Source organism: Oncorhynchus mykiss, chromosome 13 (assembly GCF_013265735.2).
Source record: "Oncorhynchus mykiss isolate Arlee chromosome 13, USDA_OmykA_1.1, whole genome shotgun sequence".
Lineage (NCBI taxonomy): Eukaryota > Metazoa > Chordata > Actinopteri > Salmoniformes > Salmonidae > Oncorhynchus > Oncorhynchus mykiss.
This window is the reverse complement of record NC_048577.1, coordinates 24,516,288-24,530,114: the sequence shown is the minus strand read 5'-3', so window position 1 is coordinate 24,530,114 and position 13,827 is coordinate 24,516,288. Positions and strand designations below refer to the sequence as shown.

The window sequence follows — 13,827 nt, the reverse complement described above, 5'->3', positions numbered from 1 at the left end:
AGCCATAGACTGTTCTCTCTACTACCGCATGGCAAGCGGTACCAGAGTGCCAAGGACAAAAAGGCTCCTCAACAGTTTTTACCCCCAAGCCATAAGACTCCTGAACAGATAATCAAATGGCTACCCGGACTATTTGAATTTTGTGCCGCCCCCAAACGCTCTTTTTACATTGCTGCTACTCTCTGTTAATCATATATGCATAGTCACTTTAACTATACGTTCATGTACATACTACCTCAATTGGGCCGACCAACCAGTGCTCCCGCACGTTGGCTAACTGGGCTATCTGCATTGTGTCCCGCCACCCGCCAACCCCTCTTTTACGCTACTGCTACTCTCTGTTCATCATACTTGCATAGTCACTTTAACCATATCTACATGTACATACTACCTCAATCAGCCTGACTAGCCTGTGTCTGTATGTAGCCTCGCTACTTTTATAGCCTGGCTACTGTATATAGCCTGTCTTTTTACTGTTGTTTTATTTATTTACTTACCTATTGTTCACATAACACCTTTTTTGCACTATTGTTTAGAGCCTGTAAGTAAGCATGTGTCCGGCGCACGTGACAAATAAACTTTGATTTGATTTGTCTTGAGGCTTAAACATCCTTCTTTAACCAGTCTCCTCCCCTTCATCAATACTGATTGAAGTAGATCTAGCAGGTGATATCAATAAGGGATCATATCATAGCTTTCACCTGGATTCACCTGGTCAGTCTATGTCATGTTTTGTACACTCGGTGTATAATAGAATTGTGGGTATATTTGTGGACAAAATTCTTACACAACCAAGTGGTTAACTGACATATTCTAAAGCACCCACCATCACTGACACATCCATTACACAACCTTCAGTGTGGATGGAGGAAATAAGAAATTAGGAGGGGGAAAATGGGGGAGGGGCGACAGAAAGACAGTTGGCACAGACTGCATGATGATGCTGTCTATGACGAAAGAGGGGGATGGGAGCAGATGACAGGTCCCTCCAGCACGTAGTCTAAGGTACAGTCAGTGCACCTATCCCTCGCTCCCTCCGACCTCTCTCTCGCGCTCTCTTTTTCTCGATCCATCTGTACCCTCCCTCCATCCTCTTCAAATGCATCACAGCCTCCTGCCGAGCCCTCGGCCACTGAAACGCTCCGAGCCACGGTCATGTGACATCAGCCTCCAACCACTCTCCAAGGAGCACCGGCAAAAAGAGGGGAGTGTCTCTTTTCCCCCTCTCCTCCCTCCTTTGTCTCCCTCCCTCTCACTGAGTCAGACAGCAGGGTTGTGTGTCTGAAGCAAAGGCTCCATGGAGGGGAGATATCGTCTCTACCAGCGATACATTGCCTGAGAGAGACAGAAGAAAAAAGGATTCCCTTCTTTCTCTCCCTCGTTGAGGAACAGAGGATGAATGGAGAAGCGATGGACATGTCCCTGGAGTCATCATCCCCGGTGGTGGAGCAAGGCACCGTCGGGGGGGTGTCAGCGGCACCAGAACCGGCATCCACAGCAGCAGCAGCCGGTAACGGCTCCCTGCCTCCTCCGCCCACCATGGCCCCAGCCATCCCGCCCTACGTCAAGCTTGGCCTCACCGTGGCCTACACTGTCTTCTACTCGCTCCTCTTTGCCTTCATCTATGCCCAGCTGTGGCTGGTGCTCCGATACCGCCACAAGCGCTTCAGCTACCAGACGGCATTCCTCTTCCTGTGTCTGCTGTGGGCCGCGCTGCGTGCCCTCCTCTTCTCCTTCTACTTCCGCGACTGCGTCACGGCCAACGCGCTGGGTCCCTTCACCTTCTGGCTGCTCTACTGCTTCCCCGTCTGCCTGCAGTTCTTCACGCTAAGCCTCATGAACCTCTACTGCGCCCAGGTGATGGTGGGCTCCCAGGGGCCACATTGAGGGAATGGGGGGTCTCAGGGGGCCACAAGGCCCAATCTGCCCTTTTTTTCAGTCTCAGTGTCTAGGTAGTAGTTCAGAGTATTAATATGAATATACATTGATGTGTGAGTGTTGTGTATACAGAATAGCTGTGGACTGGTATTTCTTATTTTGCTGAAATGGTGGCATCCCCAATAAGGGGGATGTACAATCCTATGGGGAAAGCTCCCCTAGAAGAGGTAAGTGGTAGGAGGGGTGTGAAGGCAGTGGGGGGGAGGGGGCATCTCAAGAAAAAGACAGGAGGGTAAAGGTATGAAGGCCCGGAAAAGATTAGTAACGTTTTCCTTATTTAATAGCTCAGCACAGCCACCTCATTGTGCAATGTGCACACAGCATTTAGCAATTATATATTCATACAACTAGTTATTTACAATATATCATAGCGACCGTCGTGGTGAGGTGTGGGCAATACGGGTCAGACAAGAAGTCATGCTGCTTTTAGATACACTGAACAAAAATATAAACGCAACATGCAACAATTTGAAAGATTTGACTGAGTTACAGTTCATTAAAGGAAATCAGTCAAATGAAATAAATTCAGTGGACCCTAATCTATGGATTTCACATGACTGGGAGTATATATCTGTTGGTCACAAATTCCTTTGAAAAAAAAGGGACGTGGATGAGAAAACCAGTCTAGTATGACCTCATGCTGTGCGACATCTTCTTCACTTAGAGTTGATCAGGCTGTTGATTGTGGCCTGTGGATATTGCCCCACTCCTCTTCGATGGCTGTGCAAAGTTGCTGGATATTGGCGGGAACTGGAAACGCTGTCGTATACATCAGTCCAGAGCATCCCAAACATGCTCAATGGGTGACATGTCTGGTGAGTATGCAGGCCAAGGAAGAACTGGGGTCCTTTTCAGCTTTCAGGAATTGTGTACAGATCCTTGCGACATGGGGCCTTCCATGCATTATCATGCTGAAACAGGAGGTGATTGTGGTGGATGAATGGCACGACAATGGGCCTCAGGATCTCGTCAGTGGCCTCAGGATCTCGTTTGTGCATTCAAATTGACATTGATAAAATGCAATTGTGTTCGTTGTTCGTAGCTTACGCCTGCCCATACCATAACCCCACCGCCACCATAGGGCACTCTGTTCACAACTTTGACATCAGCAAACCATTCGCCCACAAGACGTCTGCCATCTGCACGGTACAGTTGAAACCGGGATTGATCCACGAAGAGCATGTGGTCTTCATGGACGTTACACGTGGTCTGCGGTTGTGAGGCAGATTGGATGTGCGGCCAAATTCTCTATAACGACATTGGAGGAGGCTTATGGTATTATTACATTTTCTGGCAACAGCACATGTGGACATTCCTACAGTCAGCATGCCAACCGCTCGTTGTGTTGTTTGACAAAACTGCATATTTTAGAGTGCTCTTTTTATTGTCGACAGCACAAGGTGCACAAGTGTAATTATGATGCTGTTTAATCAGCTTCTTGATATGCCACACCTGTCCGGTGGATGGATTATCTTGGCAAAGGAGAAATGCTCACTAACATGGAGTAAGCAAATTTGTCCACAAAATTTGAGAGAAAAATGCTTTTCGTGCTAAAGATTTCTGGTATCTTTTTTTTCAGCTCATGAAACATGGGACCAACACTTTACATGTTGTGTTTATATTTTTGTTCAGTACAGATGATGAATCATTATCAGAGGCACGTAATTAAATGAGATTTTTTTCACATCAGCAGTTGTCACAAAGTGCTTTACAGTTACCCGGCTTAGACCCTAAAGAGCAAGCAAAGCAGAAGTGAAAGCACAGGGCAGGAATAACTCTCTAGGAGGAAGGAAACCTAAAGAGGAACACGGCTCAAAAGGGGTGGCCCACAATAGAGACTTACACAGCCGTTGTCTGCAGACACCAGCAATCGCACACTTGCTTGACATCCTCATGCCCACTGCTCTGTATAGAGAGCAATAAAACATCTATTGGCAGCATTTGTCTCCCTTCACACATTGCTATTAAAAGATAATACAGTAGGGCCTCGCTTGTCTGCTGTTAACATCACGTCATGGTTTTAACTGATGAAAGGTCTGTCTACATGGCGAAAAAGGGGTCCAATTTGTTTGTATTTCTTCGGGGTCCCTTCAAATGTATCTAATCTGGAGACAGAATTCATTCATGAACTGGTTCTTCAGCTGAGCGGCCACGTTGTTGATTGTTTGTTGTTGTTGTTTTCTTGGGGGAAAATGTCCAAAGTGTAACTTGCTTTCTGATGTCACCCAAAACAGGTTTACTTCAAGGCAAAGTCCAAGTATACCCCAGAGCTCCTTAAATACAAGTAAGTAGACTGAGTTTACCCCTCTCTTCCTGTCCACATACAGGACCCTCACATATTTCAAAGGCTGTAACTAGGGCCCAGAGATTTCCAAATCTTTCCTTCCATAGGCTCCCCCTCTATCTGGTCTTCTTGGCGGTCAGTTTTCTCTTCCTGGTGGTCAACCTGGCCTGTGCCCTGCTGGTTAAGATGACCGCCACCGAGGTCAAGACCATTGTCCTGGTCAGAGTCACCATCAACGATACGCTCTTCGTGCTCTGTGCCATCTCGCTGTCCGTCTGCCTTTACAAGGTGGCTAAGATGTCCCTGGCCAGCATATACCTCGAGTCCAAGGTAGGACCTCAGAACTTGTAGATCAGGGGCTGTATGTATCAAGCATCTCAGAGTAGGATTGCTGATCAAGGATCAGGTCTTGCCTGTCCATGCGATCCTAAATCAGCACTCCTTCTCTGAGACAATTGATACATACAGCCCCAAGACTTCCATTAAGATTGAGTAAGTCTGCTTCATGCTTTTCTGAGAGTAGGACACAAAGTTTTCTATTTTATTTAACGTATTTGTATATATTTTGGAGGTGGGAAAATGTGTGAACTCGGTAGCACTAAACGGTGAACCCTCGTAAATACTAATGCTGATTGATATCACGTTTCAGGGAAGACCCAGATGCAGACAGTGTCAAGGGCAGGCAGAGGAAAAACGACAGGTCAAGGGCAGGCAGAGGTCGGTATTCCAGATCAGAGTGCAAACTGTACAGAACGGCAGGCAGAGGTCAATAATCCAGTGAGATGTGACAAGGTACAGAATTGCAGGCAGAATGGTCAAAACCGGGGGAAACTAGAAACAGACAGGAGCGAGGGAAAACGCTGGTAGGCTTGACAAACAAAACGAACTGGCAACAGACAAAGAACATAGATATAAATACACTGGGGATAATGGGGAAGATGGGTGACACCCGGAGGTGGGTGGAGACAAGCACAAAGACAGGTGAAACAGATCAGGGTGTGACCAAGACCTCCCTCACCATTGGTTGCAGGGAACGTCGGTGTGTCAGGTGATATTGATTGGCGTCCTGGTGGTCCTGCTGTACGCATCACGGGCCTGCTACAACCTGGTGGTGCTGGCTCTGACCGACATTGAGACCATCAACTCATTCGACTACGACTGGTACAACGTGTCTGACCAGGTAAGGATGACACGCTATCCCAGACACAGAATTAGGGAGAGAAGAGAGCGACAGAGAGAGAGAGAGAAAAGAGAAAGTGACAGACACAAACACAGTATATGTGGGACAAAAGTCAAATACATTTCGCCAGACAAAACACAGCCTAACACCAACAATCCACAAACGAGGATCCTCTGGAGGGATAAACACACAAATGCACTCTCTCTCTGTGCAGGCTGACTTGAGGTCCACTCTGGGGGACGCTGGTTACATCGTGTTCGGGGTGATCCTCTTTGTCTGGGAACTGCTGCCAACCTCCCTGGTGGTTTTCTTCTTCAGGGTCCGCAGGCTGCCACAGGACAGGGTGAGTGTGTGCTCCGGTGACAAGGAGAAGCTTGGAAATGTTTGAATGATTTGCAAAAACGCTTTCATTTAACCAGCCCGCTGTTTACCAGCTAGTTAGTTGTTTCAACAGTAAATACCTAATAATTGCATTGCACTTAAAAAAAAAAAACTGATACAGGGGGTGACTTCCTGAACTTGTTAGATAAAAAAAACGCTAATTTCCGTTGCGTGCCCTAATGAACACATCCCAGGTATTCGGTTTCATTGAGATTCATTGAAGCTAGCATCACTATTTAAGCTAATACCATTTGACGCCAGTTAGTTACCAATTGTGTTCAATTCTGAGATAAGTACCAGGAAGTGTCCGTTGCTACCACAGTTTCTTCGTGAAAACACCAGCTTAAACTGGGCTCTTAAATAAAGCGTTACCGATTTCTTTATCTTATTCGGTACGCGCTGTCTTTGCAGAGTGGATCAGGGATCCCAAACCACGTGCTCTCTTCCAGAGGTTACTTCTTTGACAACCCCCGTCGGTACGATAGCGACGATGACCTGGCGTGGAGCATCCCTCCTCAGAACAACTCAGCAAGGTACAGTAGTGTCAAGACGGGGATAGGTTACTTTCGAGTATGTTTTAGATTTAAAAGATATACTGAAAGATAACTACACTGAACCAAAATATAAACGCAACATGTAAAGGGTTGGTCTCATGTTTCATGAACTGAAATAAAAAAAGATCCCAGAAATGTTCCATTCGCACCAAAACCTTATTTCTTTCAAATGTTGTGCACAAATTTGTTTACATCCCTGTTAGTGAGCATTTCTCCTTTGCCAAGATAATCCATCCACTTGACAGGTGTGTCATATCAAGAAGCTGACTAAACAGCACCTTTTGCTGGGAGAATTGAATGTTAATTTCTATACCATAAGCCGCCTCTAATGTTGTTTTAGAGAATTTGGCAGTATGTCCAACAGGCCTCATAAATGCAGACCGCGTGTGTGGCGATGGGGTTAGGGTATGGGCAGGCATAAGCTACAGAAAATGAACACAATTGCATTTTATTGATGGCAATTTGAATGCACAAAAATTCTTTGAGATCCTGAGGTCCATTGTTTTTTTTTTTAAAGTTATCAGTGACCAACAGATGCATATCTGTATTCCCAGTCATGTGAAATCCTTAGAGCTTGGGGCTTAAGGAATTTATTTCAATTGACCGATTTCCTCATATGAACTGTAACTCAGTAAAATTTATGAAATTGTTGCATGTTGCGTTTATATTTTTGTTCAGTATAATAATAGTAACTCAAAGATTTGTTTATCTTTTGTGCCATAGCCTAGTTACAGACTGCTACGACTGGGGCAGCCGCAACAGCAGTTTCACTGTACAAACGGGGACGGACGAACAACGGTTGGCACCGGTGACGGGAGAGCTCCATCCATACTGAGACTTAACAAGTCCAGGGTCGGGGTCAATTCCATTTCAATTCAGAATATTCCAAATTGAAAAGCAAAAAAAATGGTATTAACCCTAACTCTGAACCAGTCCACACTGCACTGTACAGCACCGCAATGCACTTTGTAAACTTTGACACTTCTTGACAGCATCTGTATTTTGTCCATCATCAGCCACCATATTGCATTAGTCACTTAGTGATAATGTAGACCAGTGGTTTCAAAACTATTTCACTCGGGCCCCCCTTCCATCATTGGCTAGTTGATCTGGACATTTCTGACAAGTTATAAAATAGCGCTAAGGTATTCAATGACTGACATGACAAGAGGAAAACTGATGATACACTACCCAAAATTGTGCCTTGTGCATTCTACTATAACAACTTTCAAAAGCAAGTTGAAAGCCAGACTGAGTTCCTTAAAAAAAAAAAAAAAAACTCTGCATCCCCCTATCGACCACCCCACAGTTTGGGAACCAGCTAGACATTTTAGAAAGTCATCCAGAAAACCTGTGAAATAAACCCATATTATAAGCTAGCACTAAGTCATGCACAAACATATACATCAAGGTAGTTGACCTTAGACAATATCAATATACTAAAGCCTGTATAGAACAATGACACAAACAAAATCATGTCATATCTATATCCACAGTAAATATGAATATGACTGAACATACATTTATTGGCGATGCGATGGTGAAAAAGATGGATTCTATATTTCTAACAGGAAGTTTTTAATGTAATGGAGAAAGTTTCACTGATCAGATGCTCTATTTATTTGTCTGCTTTTCTGTCTGTGGATGTATCGTGATCGGTATTGACACATAACCAATGAATAAAAGGACATTTGGGGTGTGACACTCAATGTGAGGGCATCCTACTGTTCTTGATTTAGTCACTAGATGAAACGGAATTGTACCCCAACATTGTCTACAATCTACTTTATGATAGGAAAGGTCAGAACAAGTCCCAATAACAGAACCCTTTTCATGGTTTATTGGTAAAAATAAAATATTAAATTAAGGTGTATTCAAATTTTACCTTACGAGGTCCAGAGCCTGCTGGTTTTCTATTCTACCTGAATTAATTGCACCCACTTAGTGTCCCAGGTCTAAATCAGTCCCTGATTAAGGGGGAACAATGAAAAAACCCACAGTGTAACTGGTTTTGAGGTCCCGAGTTGAGTTTGAGGGGTATATAGTATACCTTTCTGTTACGGTGAGGTCAAATAGTATTGTTCTGAAAGTGTTTGTACATAATGGATTATGGTACAAATCTGAAAAAGATGCATAAAAAGTTTTGAATGACAACCAGAAATATTTATTCCTCTGTTCTAATAAATATAATCAAACAAGAATACACATCAATACAGGTGCAACTAATTATATAATCATACAGCTTTGAAAAAAGTTCTGTCATTTTCCTTTTACAAATAGTACAACTTTCTGGGTATTCTGAATATGTTACAAAGGCAGAGATAGGAGAAAGCAGAAGAGCGTGGAGATCATTGGAGACAAAATGGTGAATTTCATCCAAGAAAGCAGGCTCAAGCTTTTTTAATTATTTTTTTCAAAACAATTTTTTGGAACTTTTAAGGCAGACAAGTGGATTGCACAGGACGTTCTGGGTTTTTAGAAAGCATGCGAGTCCCAGACAGACACACACGCTTTTCCTCTAAGATAAAATATTATCTTGTCTATTTCCTTCACTTTAAGCAAAGGAACAGCTTGTTCAATCTCCATAGCATTCACATTCACGGCGACATTAGCGTTGCTCTTTATGTTAGCATAAGCGTCAGCTAGCTAGCACTTGACTCAAATCCTACTTACTGGACCCCATGTCTACCTTTGCTTGATTGGATCGAGATTTTCTTTTACAAAAATGTGATACAAAGTATTACCCAGGTATTGTCTGGCTACCAATAGTTTGATCTTTACACATAAGGCGAACCTCACTTGCAACATTTTCTACCCAATGTTACCGAAGGGGGTGATGATGCACAAATTAAAAACTTATATGGTGGAAAAACTCAAATGTGCTTTGACATGATAGAAAATAAAAAAGGCAACATAAAATCTTTGGTCCACATGGAGAAATACCTACTTCAGACAGAAATCAAACATGTATAGTGTGTGGAACGTTAGGGCTGTTTTCCTAAAGAAGTTAAACACGCTTCATGTTAATGTTTCCTTGCCACGATACTAACGAGTATCGCCATACTGGTATCGTCCCAGTCCTGAAGGGCATGACAGTATAAAAAGGTTGTGTGACGTTAAATGCCATTACGTGTATCCATTTTGAATTGATTTACATGGCAAGCTCACCAAGACACCCCAGTGAACTTGACCATCACGGGGGAACAAACCCCCACTGCTTGTTTCGAGTTGCTTCTTCTCACACCATTGGCTACATTCTCCATTATACTTTAACAGTACTCTTCTCCAACATGGCAGCATCACAGCATGACAGCTTATTTAAGTGAACTATGAAACAAATACTGGTGTGGCTTTTCGTTGCCATGGAAACAACTCTTACACATTTGGGATTGCCATCACCCTGGCTAGTCTCGACTTTCATAAAACCAATAAAATAAGAATAAAAACACCAGGAACCGTTCTGCCACCGAATAGAATAGGTATGACAAAAGTAACGCAAGCGTATCGTGGTCAACAGATACCCAATCTGTAAATTGTTATTTTTTTCCCACATTTAAATGAGGCTTTTATAATATGATGCGCAGAAAGACTGGATTGCCAAATGGAGATGTTAAAACACCCCTTATACAGCACAGTTAAATGCACAGACAAAAGCAAAAGCAGACATAGTCGCTCACATAGACGTTCTTTCAACCGATGCACTAACTCACAGAGAGAAAGGTTACACCTCTAGGATAGGAAAAAGCAGCTGCGCTTATCAAGTTTATGCTCGTAAAAGTACGGAATGAATCCTAGTTCTCGTTATCCCTAGTTCTCGTTATCATTTAGCTGCAACTGGCGATCAACGACAAATAAGTATTCTCACACACACACACACACACCTTCAATAACACACTCGCACAGACACATACACCCACACTCACTCAAGGATGGGTTTAGCTCACAACTAATCTGCCTGACATAGTGAACACTTTCATCCACAAAAGTAGTAACAACGAAAGGAAACAGAGGTACAGATTTCTCAGACTTAGAGTGCCGTTGCTCTCTGGAAAGGAAGAGGAGAGAAGGAGAGTTGTACATAGAGGAAGAAGGAAGGAGGAGGGGATGGGGGTTCAGTGTCGATCCTGAAGTCCCTGAACTTGATCTTATTCTGGGGAGGAATAAGACTATTGCAGTTCCCTCTGGGTTGGCTCCACCTGGTGGCCGGGTGGTGGTAGTGCTGATGGGGGGGTGTTACCTCTTCTCCTTCAGCAAGGCGCGGAAACTATGGAGCTGGTGGATGCTTGTGGAGAGCCTAGGGGGAGAAACAGAGAAGGGGGAGGAGATGGGGAGAGAAAGAGATTGTGAAACTATTTATGACAATGTATGCAATATTTACTAAATGTATATCATGCTAATAGTAATTTGAAATTGCGAGACAGAGAAAGAGTGAGTGAGAACGAGTTAGATGCTAACATTACTTGAATCACCCGTCATGAGGCCAACTGTGTTCATTACGCACCAAAGGGAACAAAACGGACTGAAACGGAAGGACTACCTGGATTTGTCCAGCATGAAATGGTAATTTTCATTTTCCGTTTTAAAACGTTTTCCCATTGTGTGCTCTAATGAACACAACCCAGTTTCCAAGGCAGTAGTACCAGCCATAAAGACACAACGTGTATAAAAGTGGTATCAACCTCCCAAAGCCATTGAGCAAGGCCACTATCTCCTGGCGTGTCAGCTGGAAGCCCTTAGAGGGGCTGTGTTCCGGCAGGTTCTTGATCTCCTTCTCAGAGAAGAGGATCTTCAACGCCGTGCCCAGCCCTTGGGTCTGCAATGGGGGTGTTGGGGGAGCCATGGGTTAATCATGTGAGAAAGCCTGAGATCTCACACACGCCAATCCATGATCCCATGTGGTTTATTGGCAACAAGGTTTCATGCACACTTTTGATTAAACTAATCAACTCATCATCAAGCCTTTGATTAGCAGAATCAGGTGTGTTATTGTTAGGGCAAAAACAAAAATGTTCCCTGAGTCCCCAGGACCAGAAAACACTGACCTAAGGGCTGAAACCGCAGCAGTTTGGTGGCACCTTAATTGGGGAGGACAGTTTTGTGGTAATGACTGGAACGGAATAAGAGAAAAGGCAACAATTACATCAAACACATGGTTTCCAGGTGTTTTATGCCATTCCGTTTGCGCCATTCCGGTCATTATTCTTAGTCGTGGCTTGTGGCTAAAACATTGTCGCCCCATAAACCACATGGGAGCGTGGATTTCAATGTGCGGAGTGGAGTCTCTTTTTACCTTATGAAAATATTTGATATCCAGCAAATGCTCAGAAACATTGGATGTGGATACTGGTATGTAATATTTAAATGCATCATCAGATCGAACACTGTCCCACGATATAGGGTACAATTCCAGATCGTTTCTTCCTCTTGACTGTACTCAAAATCCATTGGTTTTGGTTATTGTCCTAAGGGTATTGTTACTGCTTATAAATGGTGCCCCTGTGTTATGTGCCGGGATCAATTTGAAATCAGAGAAGTATTCTTTTAGTTAAATCTTCATACATCAAGAATTTAAGATATATTTTCTACAGTATGTATTAAACTGAAGGAAGTTGCACTGTAATTTGCAAATTAACTAAATAACACTGATATGCAGAGAAATTAAAAATTGTCTGACCACATCTACAAATAGCACTGCCTGCCCACTTATTGCATAACAGCTAACTACTGCACAGCAAAACGGGTAACTACCGCTAAAAATAGCCACGTGTCCACAGGAGGCAGGACAAGAGTCCCAAAATGGCATACCTGTAGCTTCCCCCAGAGTCGACATTTACTGCAGCCCACACAGTCCATGATCCGGGAAATGTTTTTAAAATGTAGCCGGAATTCCTCCTGGGAAAACAGGGAGAAGGAGAGACGGGAATGTTTCAGGCTTTGCTTCCTGTGGGGGTACGAGCTAGGCTCAATGTGGATAAATAGCCTGCAAACACCTGCATTCATTCAGTATATTTTGAACAGATTTAGTCAATCAGTGCGGCTGAGGAATCAAACACACATACACTCCCACCAAGTCAGTTGTCATTAGCTTTTAGCTTAGCTATTATGACTTCATGGCGCTGGAGGGGATGGCTGCCGTTTTATGGGCTCTTAAACAACATTGCTATTTGTTTGTAACTTATTTTGTACATAATGTTGCTACTACCGTCTCTTATGACCGAAAAGAGCTTCTGGACATCAGAACAGCGATTATTCACCTTGAACTGGACAAATACATTTTCTTGAATGAGTCAGACGAGAGGGATTTACTCCAGACACCTGAACAGGCCCTCATCCCTATCATTCACAGGAGAAAGAGACTAAGGTATCGCGGAAGGAGATCGGGGTGCCTTGTGAGGATCTGGCGACGAGCGGCTAATCTGCCTTTGCCATCGGTACTATTGGCCAACGTACAATCACTAGATAATAAAGTGGACAAACTACAAGCACGTATATCCTACCAACAGGACATTAAAAACGAATATCTTACGTTCCACCGAGCCGTTGTTGAACGACGACATGAATAACATACAGCTGACGGGTTATACACTGTATCGGCAGGATAGAACAGCACCCTCTGGTAAGACAAGGGGTGGCGGTCTAAGTATATTTGTAAACAACAGCTGGTGCACAATATCTAAGGAAGTCTCAAGGTTTTGCTGAGGTAGAGTATCTCATGATAAGCTGTAGACCACATCATCTGCCAAGAGAGTTTATCTATATTCTTTGTAGCCCTCTATTTACTAAGACAGCACTCAATGGGCTGTATACGGCCATAATCAAACAGGAAAACGCTCATCCAGAGGTGGCGCTCCAAGTGGCTGGGGACTTTAATGCAGGGAAACTTAAATCTGTTTTACCTCATTTCTACCAGCATGTCACATGTGCAACCAGAGGAAAAACAACTTGAGGCCACCTTTACTCCACACACAGAGATGCGTATAAAGCTCTCCCTCGTCCCCCATTTGGCAAATCTGACCATAATTCTATCCTGATTCCTGCTTACAAGCAAACATTTATGCAGGAAGCACCAGTGACTTGATCAATAAAAAAGTGGTCAGATGAAGCTGATGAAAAGCTACAGGACTGTTTTGCTACCACAGACTGGAATATGTTCCGGAATTCTTCCAATGGCATTGAGGAGTACACCACATCAGTCACTGGCTTCATCAATAAATGCATCGATGACGTCGTCCCCAGAGTGACTGTACGTACATACCCCAACCAGAAGCCATAGATTACAGGCAATATCAGCACTGAGCTAAAGGGTAGAGCTGCCACTTTCAAGGGGCGGGCCTCTAACCCGAAAGCTTATAAGAAATCCCGCTATGCCCTCCGACGAGCCCTCAAACAGGCAAAGCATCAATACAGGACTAAGATCGAATTGTACAACACTGGCTCCAACACTCGTCGGATGTGGCAGGGCTTGCAAACTATTACAGACTAAAAAGGGA

General features: G+C 43.8%; 2 protein-coding genes across 3 annotated transcripts in view; one reads left to right on the top strand and one right to left on the bottom strand.

The window, feature by feature from the left end:
• Positions 1-1,007: 1,007 nt before the first annotated feature.
• On the top strand, positions 1,008-8,046 carry LOC110486031 (G protein-coupled receptor 137Ba). The gene is made up of 7 exons (XM_021557341.2): positions 1,008-1,857; positions 4,173-4,222; positions 4,330-4,552; positions 5,253-5,402; positions 5,617-5,745; positions 6,195-6,316; positions 7,061-8,046. The coding sequence occupies exons 1-7, from the start codon at positions 1,396-1,398 to the stop codon at positions 7,170-7,172; spliced, it is 1,248 nt and encodes a 415-aa protein (XP_021413016.2). The 5' UTR covers positions 1,008-1,395; the 3' UTR covers positions 7,173-8,046.
• The window catches only part of LOC110486030 (ERO1-like protein beta), a 37,900-nt gene continuing 31,684 nt past the window's right edge, over positions 7,612-13,827 (bottom strand). For both annotated transcript variants that reach the window (XM_021557339.2, XM_021557340.2), the window contains exons 14-16: positions 12,143-12,229; positions 11,017-11,150; positions 7,612-10,631 (exon numbers count right to left, since the gene is read on the bottom strand). In XM_021557339.2, the coding sequence (XP_021413014.2) occupies positions 10,571-10,631; positions 11,017-11,150; positions 12,143-12,229 (282 nt within the window). In that variant the 3' untranslated portion in view covers positions 7,612-10,570. The remainder of the gene's footprint in view (positions 10,632-11,016; positions 11,151-12,142; positions 12,230-13,827) is intronic.

What these genes read in the sequence shown, in the direction of transcription:
- LOC110486031 (XM_021557341.2), top strand. Translation starts at nt 1,396, where the DNA reads ATGAATGGAGAAGCGATGGACATGTCCCTGGAGTCATCATCCCCGGTG. An exon ending in TGAACCTCTACTGCGCCCAG is followed by an intron (nt 1,858 to 4,172) that starts GTGATGGTGGGC and finishes CACCCAAAACAG; the next exon opens with GTTTACTTCAAGGCAAAGTC. An exon ending in CCTCAGAACAACTCAGCAAG is followed by an intron (nt 6,317 to 7,060) that starts GTACAGTAGTGT and finishes TTTGTGCCATAG; the next exon opens with CCTAGTTACAGACTGCTACG.